Source organism: Esox lucius, chromosome 9 (genome assembly GCF_011004845.1).
Source record: "Esox lucius isolate fEsoLuc1 chromosome 9, fEsoLuc1.pri, whole genome shotgun sequence".
Classification (NCBI taxonomy): domain Eukaryota; kingdom Metazoa; phylum Chordata; class Actinopteri; order Esociformes; family Esocidae; genus Esox; species Esox lucius.
In genome coordinates, this window is record NC_047577.1 from 8592842 (window position 1) to 8611085 (window position 18244).

An 18244-nucleotide genomic window follows, 5' to 3' on the forward strand; every position below is an offset into this window, starting at 1 on the left:
TGAATGCGTGTCTATGTGTACATATATAGCTATATCTGTATTTATTTGAATATGTAAGTTAAAATGACGAGGTTAGTTTGGGTTGTTACATTCAGTTTTGATGACGATGACTAAAACGAGGTATACATAGGTTGAGAATAGGGATTATTTGATTTCAAGGCTTTGCCGCTCAGCGTCTGAGCATCTCAACGTTGAGAAAAGAAGAAAGAAAAAAAAAAAAAATAGTGAAGGAAACCCTGCCAGTTGAGTTCACATCAGCAGAGCGGGAACCGTGTAGATGCTTTCTCTTTTATGACGAACAGTAGGACTTAATGCAAATTCTTAAAAAAAGGACACCCTTTGAAACCTCCGCCGTGTAGTCTGGCTGACAGCTGACAAGTCCGCCTGACCTCAGAGTCTGGGAAGGGTGTTTAGGTGTTGATAATGAAGGGGACGCGTCCTCATACTTCTAGGACGGCGTTTTCCGCCCCCGGTTGGATATCCCCATTTTGAACAGAACAAATCACAACCTTCCTGGTACTGAACCCCCGCCTCACCAAACCAAACTGTCATGTGACCACTGCGACCTTGCAGACTTGATGAGGACGCTTGGAAATTTGCGCGGGACAATAGCCAGTAAATAGGAACCAGTGAAAATGCTCTCACATTTTAAGAGGGAATATTGCGCAACAGTCTCCTGTCCGGACCAACTCTCCCTGCGCTGAGAGGAACGTGGGTCACATCGGCCGGGCATTACATACTGAGTGAGGGGGGGAACACTGAAAATGAATGTAAAGGAAATAGGGCTCACGTTTTTGAAGTGCGAAAGCATTGGGTGGTGAAAATGTATGGCGCCTAACAACACCATGGAGGTTATAAAGAAGGATCTGTTTTCTGAGGTATTTCGCGTTGTACGTTTTTTTTTTTTTTTCATTAAAGTGTTTTCCAAAAAAAATATCCTTACAGACGAATAAACACTGTACAAAATATGGATGAAAATTAGAAAACAAACTCTTTTCTTGTAGTCCTCAAAGACAAATGGAATGAACCACTTTAAATGAGCTTACTAGTCATGATGAGCTAGGTTTACAATCCTTGCTGTTTATAATGCACTGAAAATGGGTATTTGGCTGAAAACATATTGTAAATATTTAACAAAAGGCTGATCAATGTGGTGTAAGTCTGGCTTTAAGAATCGATACCACATATCTTCGGCCAGAATAAAAAACAAGTGTTATTTACAAAGAGGCCGAAGGGTAAAATTCCAAATCACAGCTTTCTTTCCCAGTGTCACTTTCCCAGAATTTCTTGACGGTTTTGAATAAACAAACTAATTTACCTGTAAAAACAAAGTTCATCTTATGCAAAGCATTTTCTATGTCTCAGCCACGTGACACTGACCGGAAACCATGACCGAGAACACGACAGACGTTAAAGAAACCGGTCCTTAAACTAGAAAACACAGCAAGATAAACATCTAGAAACCCAGCAGGCATTATGCACATCCACACACTGAAAAAAAAAGAAGAAATGTTTTAATATATTCTCTAACAACCTCTTAAAATCTCCCTGCTTCAAAAGCTGTCCTATTCACTGGTCTGATTCAAAAGGCCTTTGAACATGAGATCAGAAAGTCATCTGATTAGATCAACGAAGAAACCTCTCCCTTGTAGTGGTTTAAGACACCTCTTAAATAGGGCCACTGTAATCTTAACACACCGCTAAATGTAGGGGTTTCCTTTTGACGTAAACCCATAATTTTTTTAGAAGCCTTTAAAAAAAAACTCTCTTAGGAGAGAAAGATAACAGTGACAACGGTTCCTTAACATTTCCTTATCATGGGACCGCTGGAGAGATCCACAGGCTATTGACTGATGGAGAGAAAGCAAAATCAAGAAGGGGAGAGAGACAGAGAGAGAGAGAGAGAGAGAGGGAGGGAGAGAGAGAGGGAAGACTGGACAACTTGGCCTCGTGCTGCTAGTAAACAAGGACCCAGATGTCGGCTGTCAGCAGAGCAGCAGAACCTCTCAAAGGTCCTGACAGAGCAGGCTGACGTCCTTGACAACGTGAAGGCCGCGATTAGCGGTCAAGAGAGAGTGGTCGACCCCATCGGATTCACAACACCCAGGGAAATCGTGGGAACGCAGCGCAGGAAAAGAGACAGACGGGGACTGAGAGACGGAGATTGGGAGATTACATCGTTGAGGGACGGAGGGGAGGGAAGAACAAGAGAGTGAGAGAAGAGCGTCGTGGAGGTCTGTCAAGTCTATCCAGCAACAACACCGATTTCCCAGGAGGATGAATCCAACCCTGAACGACAAGGCCGTGCAGATCAACTGAGAGAATCACAAGAGGAATCGTCTCAGGTGGATTCCCAAAGGGGCAGGAAAATCCAACAGCACCACGCCCGACAAGCTACGAGCAAAGCGCCCCGCCCCCAACGCCCGTCCACGGGTTCATCACAACCCCAGTCGCCACCATGCCTCTGGGCTCCATCTCAAACTACAGAATGCCCGTTTTTTCTTGTCAGTCTACAGAAATCAAGCCATAATGTGGACACCGTATGGCCCTGTCAAGCCTCCCCTATAGTCTCCATTCAACAGTCTTCTTCCCTTCCTCACGCAGGGCTTCTGGTCTTTAGTAGTGGACCAAGTACAGGTAGCCGGGTGTCATTTAGGACAGGGGCATAATCTGTAACTCAAACAGCCAGAGTAGTCGACCAAAGCAAGAGACGTAAGTTCCAAAACAAGCGTGTAAATGTGTGAGAGAGAGAGAGAGAGAGAGTAGGACCTTTTGGTCGATGTGCAGTGTGGTGAAGCTGTAAATGAACTGTGAACGTTAGATAAGGACATAGGAGAAGAGGAAGACAGAGAGATGTGGGACATCTTGCAATAAGCTGAAGACGTTTTGGCTAATGGCATGATATTTTTGGACCAGACAAAACAAGCCTTAAGCTGCTTTTGAATGTGGATACATTTTTGGAAAAGGGCATTAAGAGACATAAGCAAAATAATAAGCAACTCAACCACAAACCGAATGTCACGTTGTTTAACAGAGCGTTGACTCGAAGCACTGCGGCTAACAGCAGGCAGCCCCGTTGTTGGAAACCAGTGGAGGAAGAACTACTGAGCATCAATGCCTTAAAGCGAGAGTGAGAGGGGTCCAGTAAACAACAACAAAAAGATAAGCATCTTAAAAGAAGAAACACACCTTCACCTGTGAATGATGCTGCTTGAGCGTCATGGCAACATGCAAGGGCATCCCATTCAAAGACAACAACGCAAGAGCTCCTCCAAAGCACAGGGAGAATTTTATCAAGCTTTTCTTCCTTTTTTCCCCCATCATGCCTCCCCTATTGAATTCCCCGAAGGTTTTGTGTACATTTTTGCCATCGCTCTCCGGTCTACAAATCCATTCAACTTCCTTGGGTCGAAAGTGATATTTTTAGTCTATTTACTTAGAATTTTCTGGTGGTGTTCTCCTGGCAACAGTTCTTGGCAGTTCCTACATAATCAGCTAAAGGCTGCTGTGTTTAACCGATGCGTCGCGGGGGCGGGGCCACTGACCTTTGAAACAGTCTGTCCTGTCTGCCTGTACTCCTCAAAGAGCACACTGCTTCATTCACTCTCCAAGCCCTTGGCCAGACGCCACTCCGTCAGTCAAACTCTTTCTAGTGCAGATAGCACCTGTGTTTCTCGGGGGAAACAATGGAAATGACTGCGACGTGAGTCGGATTTGCGTCCCAGGTGTTGCTCTTGGCAATAAAATAATAATGTAATCAAGAAAATATACAGAGCTTGGTAGATAAATCTGCCTGAGATTCGCACTCATGTCTGAGACCAACAAGTGCATAAGTAAAACCTATGATGAAAGCAAATGGAAGAAATCACATTGCTTTTAAGTAACAATGTAATATTGACTTTATTTTTTTAAATTTTTTTTAGGATTTGAGCTCTCTCATCATCCCAGCAACATATTATCAAATTACAATTGTTCTATGTTTCATATGTCCTTGTAACAGTGTAAAAAAGTTTTAGGCACCTAAAAGCCAAACTAATTTACTCTGGGCAGTATTACATTGTAAAAAAAAAAAAACATATATGCAATTGATATATATTTATATTTTTTTCAAATAAACACTTAATACCCAAATAAATGGCTTTAGTTCAACTTTCAGGTGCCTAATTTTTCTGCACAGAACTGTAAATGTATTGAAGTTTCACAAGAGGATCTCCGTGGGGAATTAAAAAACATATTTAAACTCTCCTTACTCCAACAGACTCAATATGCTAAACAGTATTCCAGCGCTGGCCCGACTAAAACATGCAGTTGCTATAGCACGGAGTCTTGCTCCTTTCCAGTTTCACCCTTTATCGTTAAACAGCATTATGACACACAAGCTGTAAAACTGGAACGGGCCATTTTATGGCTTCGCTTACTGAAGTGGGATATATAAAATAAAATAAAGTTTTTTCAACGGTTTTAACTGCCAGTGGTGGAGAAGGGAGTTAGGAAAACCCCCACGTACGGGTGATAGTTATCGGTCATATTCTGAGGGTATTTGGGAAGTACCCGAGTAGGGCCGGACCTTGTGTGATTGCAAGCAGCTTAACATCATTCCGATTGGAAGGTGTGCCTCACTTTTAAAATGCCAACAGACGCTTTAATCCCAAAAAAAAATTTAAGCACTGTTTAAAGTGTTTCACATATCTAACAAACGTGCTTCTTTTGCACTAAGCAGACAGGTGATGCTTCACCTTTAAAAAAGCTTACATTTGGTGTAGAAAAAAAAATAATCAAACTGATTAGGGCAGTGTCTCGAACCCGCAACCTTCGGCTCCCCACTACTCCAAATAGGGATATCCCATTTGGACGGGCGAGTAGCGGCCCTACCAAGGTCGCTACAATATACCAAAGTCGCTACAATTGAAATTTGCCCAAATAAATAATAAATGTAAAAGAAGACACAGGGCGACCACAAGACACGGACCCATCACTACACTGACGGAGAAAAGGTGAAGAGAGAGGGAGTGAAAGAGGTTTCTTGGTGTTGTGCCTCAGTCTGACCGGAGAACGCAGCTCCGAACCGGAGCCAAGCTGAGAGAAAAATACTTGTTTTCACGGGGTGAAGGGAGACATTCCCGTCCCGATTCCCGTCCACATTCCCGTTACAACCCTGTTGTCCTTGTGGAGTGTCACACCCACTTGGTGGTGTAAAGGAGACGGCAGACCTGGAGTTTAACAACAGCACACCCGCCCACACAAAGTGTGGATGAAGAGTCGTGCGTGTTAGGATGAGTGTGCGTGTGTAAATACTCGTAGAAATGGAGGTGAGTTTACTGTAAGGTGTCGCTCCGGATACTACTAGCTGCGGTTTGTATTGGGGTGTGCTCCATGGCTGAATGTGCTCGACTGAATACAGTGACGCTGCATTCAGATAGACCTGGGTTCAGATTAGTAGGCATGACATAACTTTTTCATCTTGTACAAAAAAAAAGAGTGGAAAAAAAAGAAAAAACACCATATAATCATTGACAGACAACAACACGAGTGATTGACAAGGACGATTTAAAAACTGTTTTCCGTCAGTCACATCTAGGAAATGCGGAAACGCCAGACCGTGTACTGAAAGTCCTGATTTGTGAGTTACTAGTTAGTTAGTGTACAATCAGCTGCTTTGAAGTGGTCGGACCTGAGGTATCATGACAACAGGATATGCAGCATGGAGGAATAATCGAAAAACATATCATGTCAAGGACAAAAATGGCAATCGCATTTTCTTGAAATTATCACGCGCCGCTCATGAGACAAAAATGGCACGTAGCGTGGTTTCTAGAAATTGAGGTTAGTTCTGTTCTGTTCTGCATTTCTTTTTTGACTCTCTATGTTTACAATCTCACACATCAGAAAGAAAAGAAACAAACTGGCATACCTGAAGATGTAAAACCGTAAAATAAATATATATTACTGTATATAGCTTTTTTTCATATAAAGGTACATTTTTTGTGGGGAGTGGGGAATGCAATATAAAACAAGTTGACAATAATAACAAGAGTATTTCAGACAGTAGATGTACTTATTAGGTTAACATTTCCACCTGTCCTTACATTCCCCCTCTTGGTCTCTGGCTGTGTCTCTGAGAAACTCAAATCCCTGTGAATAAGTTTTTACTTGGGAGTACTGTTACAGTAAAACACAAAGTAGACAATAAGACACCCGCCCTGTCTTTCCTCTAACTAAGGTGTGGTGACCCACCTAATTCCTGATATTTGCCCCCGGGGAGAAAAACTTGAATACCCAATACAAACATGGTTGCATTTCAATAAGAATAGAAAGATACTTTCAGCTTGGCACAAACACCCATAAAATAAACATGTTTTTACCCATGTTCTTACATAATTACATTTTGTTAAGTTTGGTCGTTGTTAAGGGGGAATGGACGCAATACGTTCTAGAACTCCAGCTGTAACTGTAGAGACCTCGTAAAATGCTTCCATTCCCCCTTTAGGGGTGCGAATATTGGTCAGCCAGACACATAATAACGCCTCCATCCTAGCTTCTCTTACAGAGGACAGCAACAAACAAACAATTGATGGAGACATAGAAGAAAAAAAGAGGAACTTATATCTCCCAGAGTATCGACTATCCCCTTTTCCATCAGGCTTCCCTGAGAGGGATCCAAGTATGAGGCACAGAAAAGAAGTATGTTTCAGAGATTGAAGTACAGCACTTGGACACAGCTGAGCCAAGTCGATATATATATATATATATATAGATATAGATATATATAGATATAGATATATATATATGATATAACACGCTCTATACATTTAATCTAATACAGGTAGTTAAATCAGCGTCATTCTCCAACTGACAAATATTGCTGCCCCTTCTGTTAGCTCCCAGAGGAACTAGTACTAAAGGCTACAGATGCCCACAGCAGAAAGACAAAGCTATTTAAATACAAGCAGCAGAAGGAGAAATAAAAGGAACGGCCTGTAAAAAAAGAGAAAAAAACAGTGCTATATATTTATTTGCAGATCTCTTTTTTTGTGTGAGGTTTAGAGATTCATGTCGGCTGAATACATTCATTATCTGTGTGTGTGTGTGTTTATATATATATATATATATATAAGTATTAAACCTCTTCGTAAATGCAGCGAGACTCAGTCGTGTCAAGGAGGAGGACTTTTGTGTGGGACAGGGGTATTCATTAACCCGTGGTATTACTAAACAATAAAAAATAAAAAAACATACAAATGCAATTAAATAAGTACAACCCAAATGGCATGCACCTCCGCAGATTAGATTGACCGCGAATCTTATACTTAATTGTTTTACATTTATTTTCATTTGATATCTTTTTCTGTTAGCCCAATGACTCAAAGAAAATGTTGGGAGAAAAAAAAAAAAAAAAGTATCAGGTTAGTTGTAATGACTTGTTTCTATGTGGTTGTTAAGCAATTTTCATTAATTATTTACGGTTTTCATAAATAATTCAGGCGAGTCTCATTGGCCCTGGAGGAATCCACTCTCAAGGGAAGCAGTGCCAATCTAAGTGCTGGGTGTAACCACTGAAGACATGCCCTCTACCAGTCAGTGCTTCATGCCACAGTGAAAACGAGAGCTGGTACAAGTAACACGCGTTTAGCAAACCCGCCTCATATTTCAGTTTGAGCACGCCATAGAAGTGCCCGGGACAACATTTTGTTATTATAGCTCCGGCCGGAAATGTTATTATACGACTAGGAGAGAAGTGAAACTAGTCAAAACACAATTCCACACTATGTGTTGTTTTGTTGCTGCCTAATGGCATTCGAGGCCCGAGCTAAATTCAGTGGAGGTCATGTTTTGGAATCTAAAAGGCTACACAACAAGTGCTTTGTTTATACCCTATCAAGGAGTATCAATCGAATATAGCTTTAAGTCAGTGCTGGACTACATTTGGTCAAATATCTACTGATTGGATGGGACAGATAACCAATTAGACACTTCGAATGCTCTGCATTGCCAAAGTGTTGGACGCATTTTATGCATGACCCGTGACCACGTGCTGCTAATGAAATCTTCGTGGGGGGGGGGGGGGGTTGTTCCAATTTGCTACAACAAAATAGCCAATCGACCCACGGGAGGGATGATCGAAGCCTAAGACAAATCTACCAGAATGGGGGGAGATTTGCCACTAGAGGCTTGGAATATGATTATAACGATTGCATACCAAATGTCGAATCCTTCAGAAGACACTACAGTGTTGGCACTGGAGTCCGTGTGAGTTAGCCAGAACAGACTGGTGCATGCCATTTTGTAGAAGAGAAAAAAATTCAAATAACACACACACATTTGAAGGAACGAATGTCAATTTCATCAGTGTGGAAATAATGGAGTTTTTTTTGTTTCGATGTCTTCAAAACATCTCACAGACTGGGTGAGCACCAGGCAGAAGCGAAACAGCAACATTTACCACAGCAGAGGCAAAGGAAATTCCAATACAAACGGGTTTCATTTTGTGTATTTTCGTCTCTCGAGATGTTCACACTCAAAATAAACGAAAGCATATTTTCGAGAACACTTCTAAGTAGGCTGGGTTTTTTTTTTCTCTCACCCCTGTCAAAAAGTGACAACAGTGATGAGACAGTCGTTTTCCCCTGCCTAAACGAGCGGAGCGGACAGGGTGCGACGGTAAAACCAAAATGACGACTAGTATAAAACAGAAATCTGACCAATTCAAGCAGTCAGCCAAAGTACTGAGGTGGTAACTGAGAGGAAGCAGCATACGCTTGGATCTAAGTTGCAGCTCTCTGGAAAGTCTCTTAGACACTAAAGCTTTCTTCTCTCTTGTTGCTTTCGGGTCACCCACTTCATCCTCTACCACCAGTAGATTTCTCATTCTCGCTCATGTTATTTCGTTTTAAAAGTGCTATTTTCAAAAGTGTATCTGCAAACTTCTGTCCACTTCTTCTTTGCCTACAGGCTGTGGAACCGCTTAACCACACACACAAGTACCCTGCCCTTCAATTTTAGGTCCTGCAGGAAAAAGGATCATGTTTTTTTTTTTTTTCACGTCAAGAGATTCCCCTGCCTCAGATACCCTGAGATCAAAATGAGGAAAAAGAAAATCTTCCAGAAATGCAGACTGGCTTTAAGTTCAGTGTTAATAATTTATAATATACCAAATCTGAACTCCCCTCCCAAATGCGAACCTACCCCATTTAACTGCAAAAATGACCACTCCCTCCCTCCCTCCCTCTCTCACCTTACAAATTCACACTGCCGTATTATAGAGTGATTTCAAAGTGAAAGGTAGGGAGATTACTTGTTTCTAACTCCGCTCAATTGGATGCTCTTGCTTAGCGATAATTACAAAAGAAAAGCCAAATGAGATGTTTTCTGTGCAGTGCCAGTGAGGCCAGTGAAAGCCTTCACTCCGTGCGTGGTCAGCGTGTGTCGGGGGGGGGGTGCCCTTCTCACCTCCCAATCCTGGTGAGCTGCGGTAACATGCCGGTTTTCCCTCCGTTTGTCACGGTGTACAGAAACCCCCGCCCGGCCAAATAGCTGACACATAACGCACGAAGCCGTTGTTCAGAAGGAACACCGGAAGTGGCTGAAGCTCTCCAAGGATCGGGTTCAGGAATGGATGCCCCTCCTTGCAGGTGAGTAAGAAGTTGGTCTTAACCGCAGATCTATGGTCAGATCAACAAGCCCTAATCCACACTGTAGCAATACATACATAAAATGTCAATCTGATCAGGGATCAGTGGTTGAAGACAATCACCTCCAGGAGGGGTGAGGTATTGTCTGAATAGGTCAGATCTAAGGTCAGTTCTGAGGTTTCTCCCAGTGAGGTCATGATTGGGGTAAGGTAAATGGCCCTGAACATGCCTAAGAGAAGAGTCGCCCAGGCATCAAGGTCAGACCGGCAATGCGAAATGCTAGCGCGGCAAAGCTGAGGTAACCTGGTTTGTCACCACCGAGAGGCGCCTATCAACGCCAGAACGAAAGGGTAGTGCAAAAGAAAGAGAAAACAAAAAAATAAATAAAACAGTACTGTAGAACAAAAAAAACAAATCTGAACTAGCATAAAGTTAGCAGTGGTCCACTGAAACTCACAAACATGCATCCCTGATTGACTATTTCGTGTGTCATTTACCATAGAAAGTACGGGGTCAATGTTGCTTTCGTCCACTTCTAAACAATAGAGGAATATCGAAGGTTTGTTAAAGCAAAATGGCGACCTGGCAATAGAGAGACAGGTGTTTGGTTCAGCTTCCTGGAGAGCTTCCCGTGGAACGATTAGTTTTAGAGTTGTTTAAAATCATAATAGTTCATTGTATGATGGGGTGGGGGGTCAAGGACCTTAAAAGTTTGATCCAAAGGGGTTCATTTTTGCCCACCCCGCCCCTAATATTTACCTAAATTGGGTTATTCCACTGCCCAGATTGCATTTTAATCCAATGCTGGCCAGTGTATCAAGTTCTGCAATTAGGTATTGGTGGTTTGGGGGGAATAATCAACATGCTGTACAAAATGTTGCCGATAATTGTCACATCACTTATGGCTTTTGCCGCATTTGTTTGGCTGCTTGATATAAAAGCTAAACAAATGCCTTGTGCAGCGTCAAAGTGACCGCCGCGAAACCAGCCGGTCGGTTTAGGTTTAGTTCTCCAGTTGGTTTAAGAATCCTCCTCATATTCCTGCGTTTGTGCTCACCCAGAAACTGCAAATGTATATTGGCACAAATAAATCTCCATTTCTTTCCAATTACTTAGTCTCAACGTTAAGATTTTTTTCTCTAAGAAGGAGTGGACGGAGGTTTTGTTGTGTTCGTCATTTCTCAATTAATTCTCAAATTCTACTTTTATTCTTTGCTCGTCGTTTAGCTCGCAGGGCCCCGGCGGCGCGTCGTCTCTCGGCGTGGCGGTTGGCGTAGTCTCCGATTCGGCGGCGGAATCCTGCCCTTCCGTCCGCATCGTCAGCTTGAGCTTCTTCTTGGGAGGGTTCTTCAGCGTGCCCAGGCGCTCCTTCACCTTGTACTCCAGGGTGCTGTGAGGAATGCCGTAGATGTTCTGGGCCTTGGAGACGCTCATCTTCCCGTTCATGACGACGGCGATGGCCTCCTCCAAAATCTCACTATTGTACTGGCGGTAGCGCCCCCTCTTCTTCCTGGGCTGCTTGGAGCCCGGGTCACCCTCGGTGTCTGAGGAGGCGTACGGCTGCCCGGAGGTCCCCTGGTCCAAGTCGGAGTTCCAGTAGTCGGCAGACCCGTCTAAAAAACTCCCCAGGCTACCACCGCCGGTGCGCCGGTTCTGCTTGGGCAGGATGGCCCTCAGCTTCCGGTTCAGTGCGTTTTCTGCCCCGCCGGGACCCATCACCACAGCGCCGTAGCTGTACACGTCGGAGGCGTGGGGGTCCCAGGACAGATCCATGCCGCGCACCTGGGGGATCTTCAGGTCCACGGGGGGGGTGCTGTGGCCTCCAGGCTCCCTCTTCACCACCACCTCGGGGTGGCTGTGCTGGTGGTGGCTCTTGGCCTTGGCGTTGCCATGGTGGTGGTGGTGATGGTGGTGGTGCGGGCCACCCCCGGAGGGGCTCCGGGAGGAGAAGGCCCCGCGGTGGCTGTGGTTCTCCAGGAACAGAGGCAGGTCTTTGAGGTCTGAGAAGGCGGCGCTGGCTTGCTTCAGCTTCAGCAGGCTGTCCAGGCGGTGGGCTTTGCCGCCAGAGGACCCCCAGGAGGAGCCGTCCCGCGCCAGGAGTGGGTGGGACTGCCCGTGGTTGCCGTGGTTCCTTTGGTTCAGGAACCCTGACGACTCTAGGCCGGCCAACGAGAGAGCAGGAGGCTGGCCGTGGAGGCGGTGCTTCTGGCTGAGGAGCTCCTCCTTGACGGACAGCGAATGGGCCAGCGGAGGCTTGGGGTGGGCGGAGCCGATGTGGCTATCCATCAGCCCATTCTGTGGGTTTCTCGGCAGCAGGACATCATCGTCCTCCACGTCCTGGAAGGCGTGGTCAACTCTCAGGGAGCGCCTGATTGGAGCAAAAATAAGAGGAGTGTTATCTGGAAAGAAGTCTAATGATATGATTTTGATAAAAGTAAATTTTTTATAAAATTTACACCACTACTACTACAAAAGCTTGCGTTTATAAGAATATTACTTGGATTGAGGTGGATCTTTATTACATAAATTCCATGTGTCATAGCAGAGCTTTTCTATTTCAGTACTATTTTGCTGTAAACATGCAATTTCATGTCAAAATGAGTTATTTTCCAAAGACTTGATAATTATCTGATCACCAGATAGCATATAGATACAAATAACTATTTATATATTCACTTTGTCCTACCAGTTATAAAATGTAATATTATAACTGAAGTGATAGGATTCCAAGTCTGGGTATCACACTAGAGATGAAAACCCTTTCAAGAAAATATTTTGTCTGTTTTGCAATTAGCTATTAATAGTAATTAATTTCAGACATAGCAGCTGACATCAAACTGATTATAACTTGTTAGCGGCGTACATAGGAGAGAGTAGCTGCATACTCCCTTCTCCCTACATGGTGAAATTCCTCTGATCGCAGTTATCATTTTCCACACTGCAGAATAATAGCTAAGACTAACACATAACGCATATGGAATCATGTAGCAACTAAAGACAACGTTCAATAGATGAATTGAATAGAATGTCTTTTCATATTATAGATTCTATTCGATTAATTTAAAAGTCAGTTTGCCGAATCTCTTTCCTTCTTAATTGAGCCAAGTATTTGTGTTGTGACAAGGTAGGGCAGGCATAACACCATCCTCATGTCTGTGCTGTGGTAGACCACATTATGGCAAGAAGAGGTCAAACAAGCAAAGAGAAATGACACCCCCTCATTACTTGAAGACGCGAAGGTCCATTCAGCAAACTTCAAGAACTCTGTACGTTTCTTCAAGCGCTGTAGCAAAAAACCATCATGTGCAATGATGAAACTCGCTCTCATGAGCAACGCCGCAGGATAGGAAGACCCAGAGTTCCCTCCAGGATGAGGATGAGTCCATAGAGTTACAGAGACACAGAGTCACCGGCCTCAGGAATCAGTAATTCACTGCGCCCCAGACTGCGGCCTAAACAAATGCCTCACAGGGTTCAGGAAACAGACGCTTGTAAACATCAAACTGTTCGGAGGAGACCGCGTGAATCGGGCATTCATGGTTGAACACACAACTGAAGGTCAGTACCAATGAGAAGACGAGACTTGCTTGGGCCAAGAAGCAGAATAAATAGACATTAGACTGGTGGAATTCCATCCATATCTACAGTACACACGCATATCTATTCACATATACAGATGGTAATGGTAACACACACAATACAGCTATGCGTCCATTTGTCCAACTAATTACATTCACTGAACAAAGCGATTGTAGTCAGGGCGGTATTGCATTTGTTACACCATTCTATTTTCTGATGTTTTTTCTTCCCATCAATTAAGAAGCTTGTGACGGACAGAGAAAGAAGCAATTAGCGCTGATTTCCTGGGGGTTTTAAAACATATGTTGTGACAGAGAGTCAAACTTTTATGGAGGTATTTAGCATTAGGTTATATGTAATTAAGTGTCTGTCTCTCTCCTAATTCAATTTGACACAAATAACACCTCACGAAGACAGAGACAAACATATTGGAACTTTTGTTCGTTTTTTTTCATCTAGCAGGACTGAAAAAGTTTTCAATCTTTTCTTACGTTCATAAAAAATATGTAATGTAAGTTACCAAGTTACAATGAAATACAATTAGATTAAAACAATCACTAAACCATCTTTGGATGGTAGATGTTCTGGGCGCTTAAACGCTATATGTAATGGCTCAGGGTTAATACATAACAAACACATTTCACACACACACACACACACACATCAACATTACACAAACATTACATATCCAATCTGTGAGTGCTAGTAGCCCCACGGACTCAAAGATTGGATCAACAATTAACCCAGAACAAAACGAATGTTCAAGCACGAGTAGGTGTAAGCTCACTACTGTCATTTGGGCTGGATGAGAACGTGTTGCTAAATCACGTCGGCGTAATTCCAACACCGTCGAGAAATGCACCAGGGGTCTGAGAGGCTAAGGACACCCAGAACAGAGGGCGTTGGAATCAGTTGGACAGGCTCAGACAGGGCCAAGCGGACACGGTCATTACTGAATGATGCACTCCTCTGACTAAACACAACAGGTATACTAAGATTGCATTTTGTGTTGACGACAGGGTGGAGGATTCAGCCAAAAGGAAATGTTTAATGACTAAACTAGTCCAGTTGTTTCTAATTTTCTTCGGACACTACAACCAGAACAATGACGACAGCAAATAATCCCCAGAACAACAGCTTCTGTCTCTAGCTGAGCAAATAAAGCGCCATAGTAAATCAGTGTCTGACTACAGAAACAGCTAAAGAGGAAGCACTTATCCACGGCCGTTGCCAACAAGCAGACAGGCGGCTAAATGCTAATTTCTAGGACCACAGACGTGTCAATCAAAATGGCGGAGGCGTCTATTAGTTTCAAACGAGTGGAGCCTGATCACTACTTTAAATGAGGTAGAGAGGACAGAAAAAATGAAAACCAACCGCTGGAGGTATCCCCGACATCTCTGACCTTTGACCTCTCATTCACAATGCATGGTGGAATACCTAAATAACATACGCGCATACTGACTATGGATTAGTGGCAGTTACCCTGCTTCTTTGTTTCTCAAAGAGCTTTTCATCGGATGTCACATCAGGAGGGTGTTTACTTTCACGACAATGAAGCTTTTAACAAAACACAGCTTTGTGTGTGTGTGTGTGTGTGTGTGTGTGTGTGTGTGTGTGTGCGTGTTCGTCTTACCCCTTGACAGCGGGCGATGTGGTGTAACTGCGAGAGTTTGTTAGGACGGTGCCGAGAGCCCCGGGGACCTTCTTGGTAGAAAGGTCAAGGACTCCATCTGAGGATGAAAAGACGCAACCACGTACACACGCACAGAAACACACGCACACGGCCGTTTTAATGTCCAATGTTGAGCGCCAGAGTACGTCTTAATACAACACAGTCTCAGTTGATTTCAAACTTTCCCCCGTGAACGCGATTGACACTGGAAATGCTCCGTTCAGTTACACGACTGAGTTACTCCGTGCATTACCGTGTCGGGCGAAGACAGAGCAATACCATGGATCACTCTAGTGAGGAAATGGTGAAAATAATCCTCCCTTCTGCCGGACTTTGTTCACAGAGGAGCAACGATCATTAAGGTACTCTTCCCAATGACTAAACACACACACACACACACACTCACATGCACTCACAGACTGGTGCACACACACTCCCCATCTTCCAACTGGTTAATAAATCCCAAACTGAACTAATCTAACCAGATATATGTGTGTGCATATATAGATATATATATACTGCGAGATTTTTATATATATATATATATATATATATATATATATATATATATATATATATATACACTCACCTAAAGGATTATTAGGAACACCTGTTCAGTTTCTCATTAATGCAATTATCTAATCAACCAATCACATGGCAGTTGCTTCAATGCATTTAGGGGTGTGGTCCTGGTCAAGACAATCTCGAATGTCAGAATGGGAAAGAAAGATGATTTAAGTAATTTTGAGCGTGGCATGGTTGTTGGTGCCAGACGGGCCGGTCTGAGTATTTCACAATCTGCTCAGTTACTGGGATTTTCACGCACAACCATTTATAGGGATTACAAAGAATGGTGTGAAAAGAGAAAAACATCCAGTATGCGGCAGTCCTGTGGGCGAAAATGCCTTGTTGATGCTAGAGGTCAGAGGAGAATGGGCCGACTGATTCAAGCTGATAGAAGAGCAACTTTGACTGAAATAACCATTCGTTACAACCGAGGTATGCAGCAAAGCATGTGTGAAGCCACAACATGCACAACCTTGAGGCGGATGGGCTACAACAGCAGAAGACCCCACCGGGTCCCACTCATCTCCACTATAAATATGAAAAAGAGGCTACAATTTGCACAAGCTCACCAAAATTGGACAGTTGAAGACTGGAAGAATGTTGCCTGGTCTGATGAGTCTCGATTTCTGTTGAGACATTCAGATGGTAGAGTCAGAATTTGGCGTAAACAGAATGAGAACATGGATCCATCATGCCTTGTTACCACTGTGCAGGCTGCTGGTGGTGGTGTAATGGTGTGGGGGATGTTTTCTTGGCACACTTTAGGCCCCTTAGTGCCAATTGGGCATCGTTTAAATGCCACTGCCTTTTTTTTTTAGCATTGTTTCTGTCCATCCCTTTATGACCACCATGTACCCATCCTCTGATGGCTACTTCCAGCAGGATAATGCACCATGTCACAAAGCTCAAATAATTTCAAATTGGTTTCTTCTACATGACAATGAGTTCACTGTACTGAAATGGCCCCCACAGTCACCAGATCTCAACCCAATAGAGCATCTTTGGGATGTGGTGGAACGGGAGCTTCGTGCCCTGGATGCGCATCCCACAAATCTCCATCAACTGCAAGATGCTATCCTAACAATATGGGCCAACATTTCTAAAGAATGCTTTCAGCACCTTGTTGAATCAATGCCACGTAGAATTTAGGCAGTTCTGAAGGCGAAAGGGGGTCAAACACAGTATTAGTATGGTGTTCCTAATAATCCTTTAGGTGAGTGTATGTATATATATATATAAATAATTAAACAATCAAAATGCCCCAAATATTTTAATATAGTCTATTTGGGGCATTTCGATTATTTAATTATTTCCCTGTCCTCTAGACCTAACCCCAACCTTAAATATAACCCATAACTTCTAAGTCTAAAAGTTTTACCCAAAAATCAAAATCTTCCCTGGTTTTCCTGTATTTGTGAGGACACACAGACACACTGAATCTCTCTCTCTCCCTCCCTTCCTCACACACACACACACACACACACACAGGCATTAGGTCAAAGGCATTCACGGATAATCCTTCCCAAATGGACAAAGGGGCAAATGGGGTTCAGGGTTAGTAACATTGGAACGTGTTTATCGGGTGGAAATCTCTCTTCAATCTTCTGGAATCTGCTGGAACAATAAGTACTTGACTGGTCCGAACAGACAGAACACGGTGTAATATCCCAACATCTTAGTTTCAGTTAGGACAGTGGGAGGTTTGGATTGGTGCAGTCTGCTGGCGATTCTGGGGAAATGAATGCTGAGATGTCTCTTTTATTATCCTCCTGAAGAGGTACGGTGTCAGAAAGGACTGGTAAGACAGGCCTTATGCTCTCAAAGCACCAGGGGGTAGACATGAGACACAAAGGGTGAAAGACCTCTAGGGGCGTAAACCAGGAAAAAGACAGACCTCTATAGGCGTACACCAGGAAGAAAGACCTCTATGGGCGTAACCAGGAAGTCATCCGGTTCAGACCAGTTTCTCTCACTTCCACTGTCGTGACACTGCTGACTATCTACACCTGACCCGCATCCGGTTCTGGACATGCCATCGGGCCTTACCCTCGGTCCTGGTCTCCGTGGCGTCGGGCCTCCTGACACTGAGGTCCAGCGGGGAGTCCTGGTCGGCCATCAGAAGCTTGCTGAGGACCGGGTTCTGTGCGGAGGCGGCTGCGCCGTTCCCTGCGTCCGGGGCGGTGGCGTAGTCGGGACTGAGGCCCGGCCCGGGGGTGGGCGACGGTGGGCTGGACGCCCCGGGCAGGGCGAGGGGGGCGGCGGGGGCCGGGGTGAGCGACGCCGCTCTCGGCAGTAGGAGGCTTTGGTCCTTGACGCCGTTGGGCTGTGGGTGACGGGCGTGTTCGGGGTGCCGGGGCGTGTCCTGAGAAGAGCTGGTTTTTGAGGTATATTCAGCGGCGAACTGGCGGATCATCCTCTGCATTATCTCGCGGGCCACTAGAGGAATGTGTGGGTCCGAGAAGCTGGGGAGGACTGCTGGACACGGACAAACACACACAGTCAGGCAAACACAAGACATTCGAATGCACAGACGCCCACTGGTATCAAGCAGACCAGAAGGACAAACGACTCAGGTTTAAATTCACGTATGTACTGAAAAATAAACATATACTGTATATGTCTATAGAAACCTTCCAAAATAAAGTGGCAATCAGCAGTTCAAACAAATCGTTCATTTTATACAAAGCAAAAAATGGACGCCCCTTGAAGTTAAACCTAAGGTACGTAATGGAGATGTAACTGAACCGTCATAATAATTGATGGCACCCTTCTGTAATACTACAGACACACCATC

The 18244-nt window shown here is 44.1% G+C and overlaps 1 protein-coding gene across 6 annotated transcripts in view; it reads right to left on the bottom strand.

The window, feature by feature from the left end:
- Nucleotides 1-8062: 8062 nt before the first annotated feature.
- The window catches only part of lcor (ligand dependent nuclear receptor corepressor), a 49936-nt gene continuing 39754 nt past the window's right edge, over nucleotides 8063-18244 (bottom strand). For 4 of the 6 annotated variants that reach the window (XM_010865591.4, XM_010865588.4, XM_010865590.4 and 1 more), the window contains 3 exons: nucleotides 17497-17925; nucleotides 14845-14941; nucleotides 8063-11997 (listed from right to left, as the gene is read on the bottom strand). In XM_010865591.4, coding sequence (XP_010863893.1) covers nucleotides 10815-11997; nucleotides 14845-14941; nucleotides 17497-17872 — 1656 coding nt within the window. In that variant the 5' untranslated portion in view covers nucleotides 17873-17925 and the 3' untranslated portion in view covers nucleotides 8063-10814. The remainder of the gene's footprint in view (nucleotides 11998-14844; nucleotides 14942-17496; nucleotides 17926-18244) is intronic. The other 2 variants (XM_029122225.2, XM_013135241.4) reach the window with 1 other exon arrangement.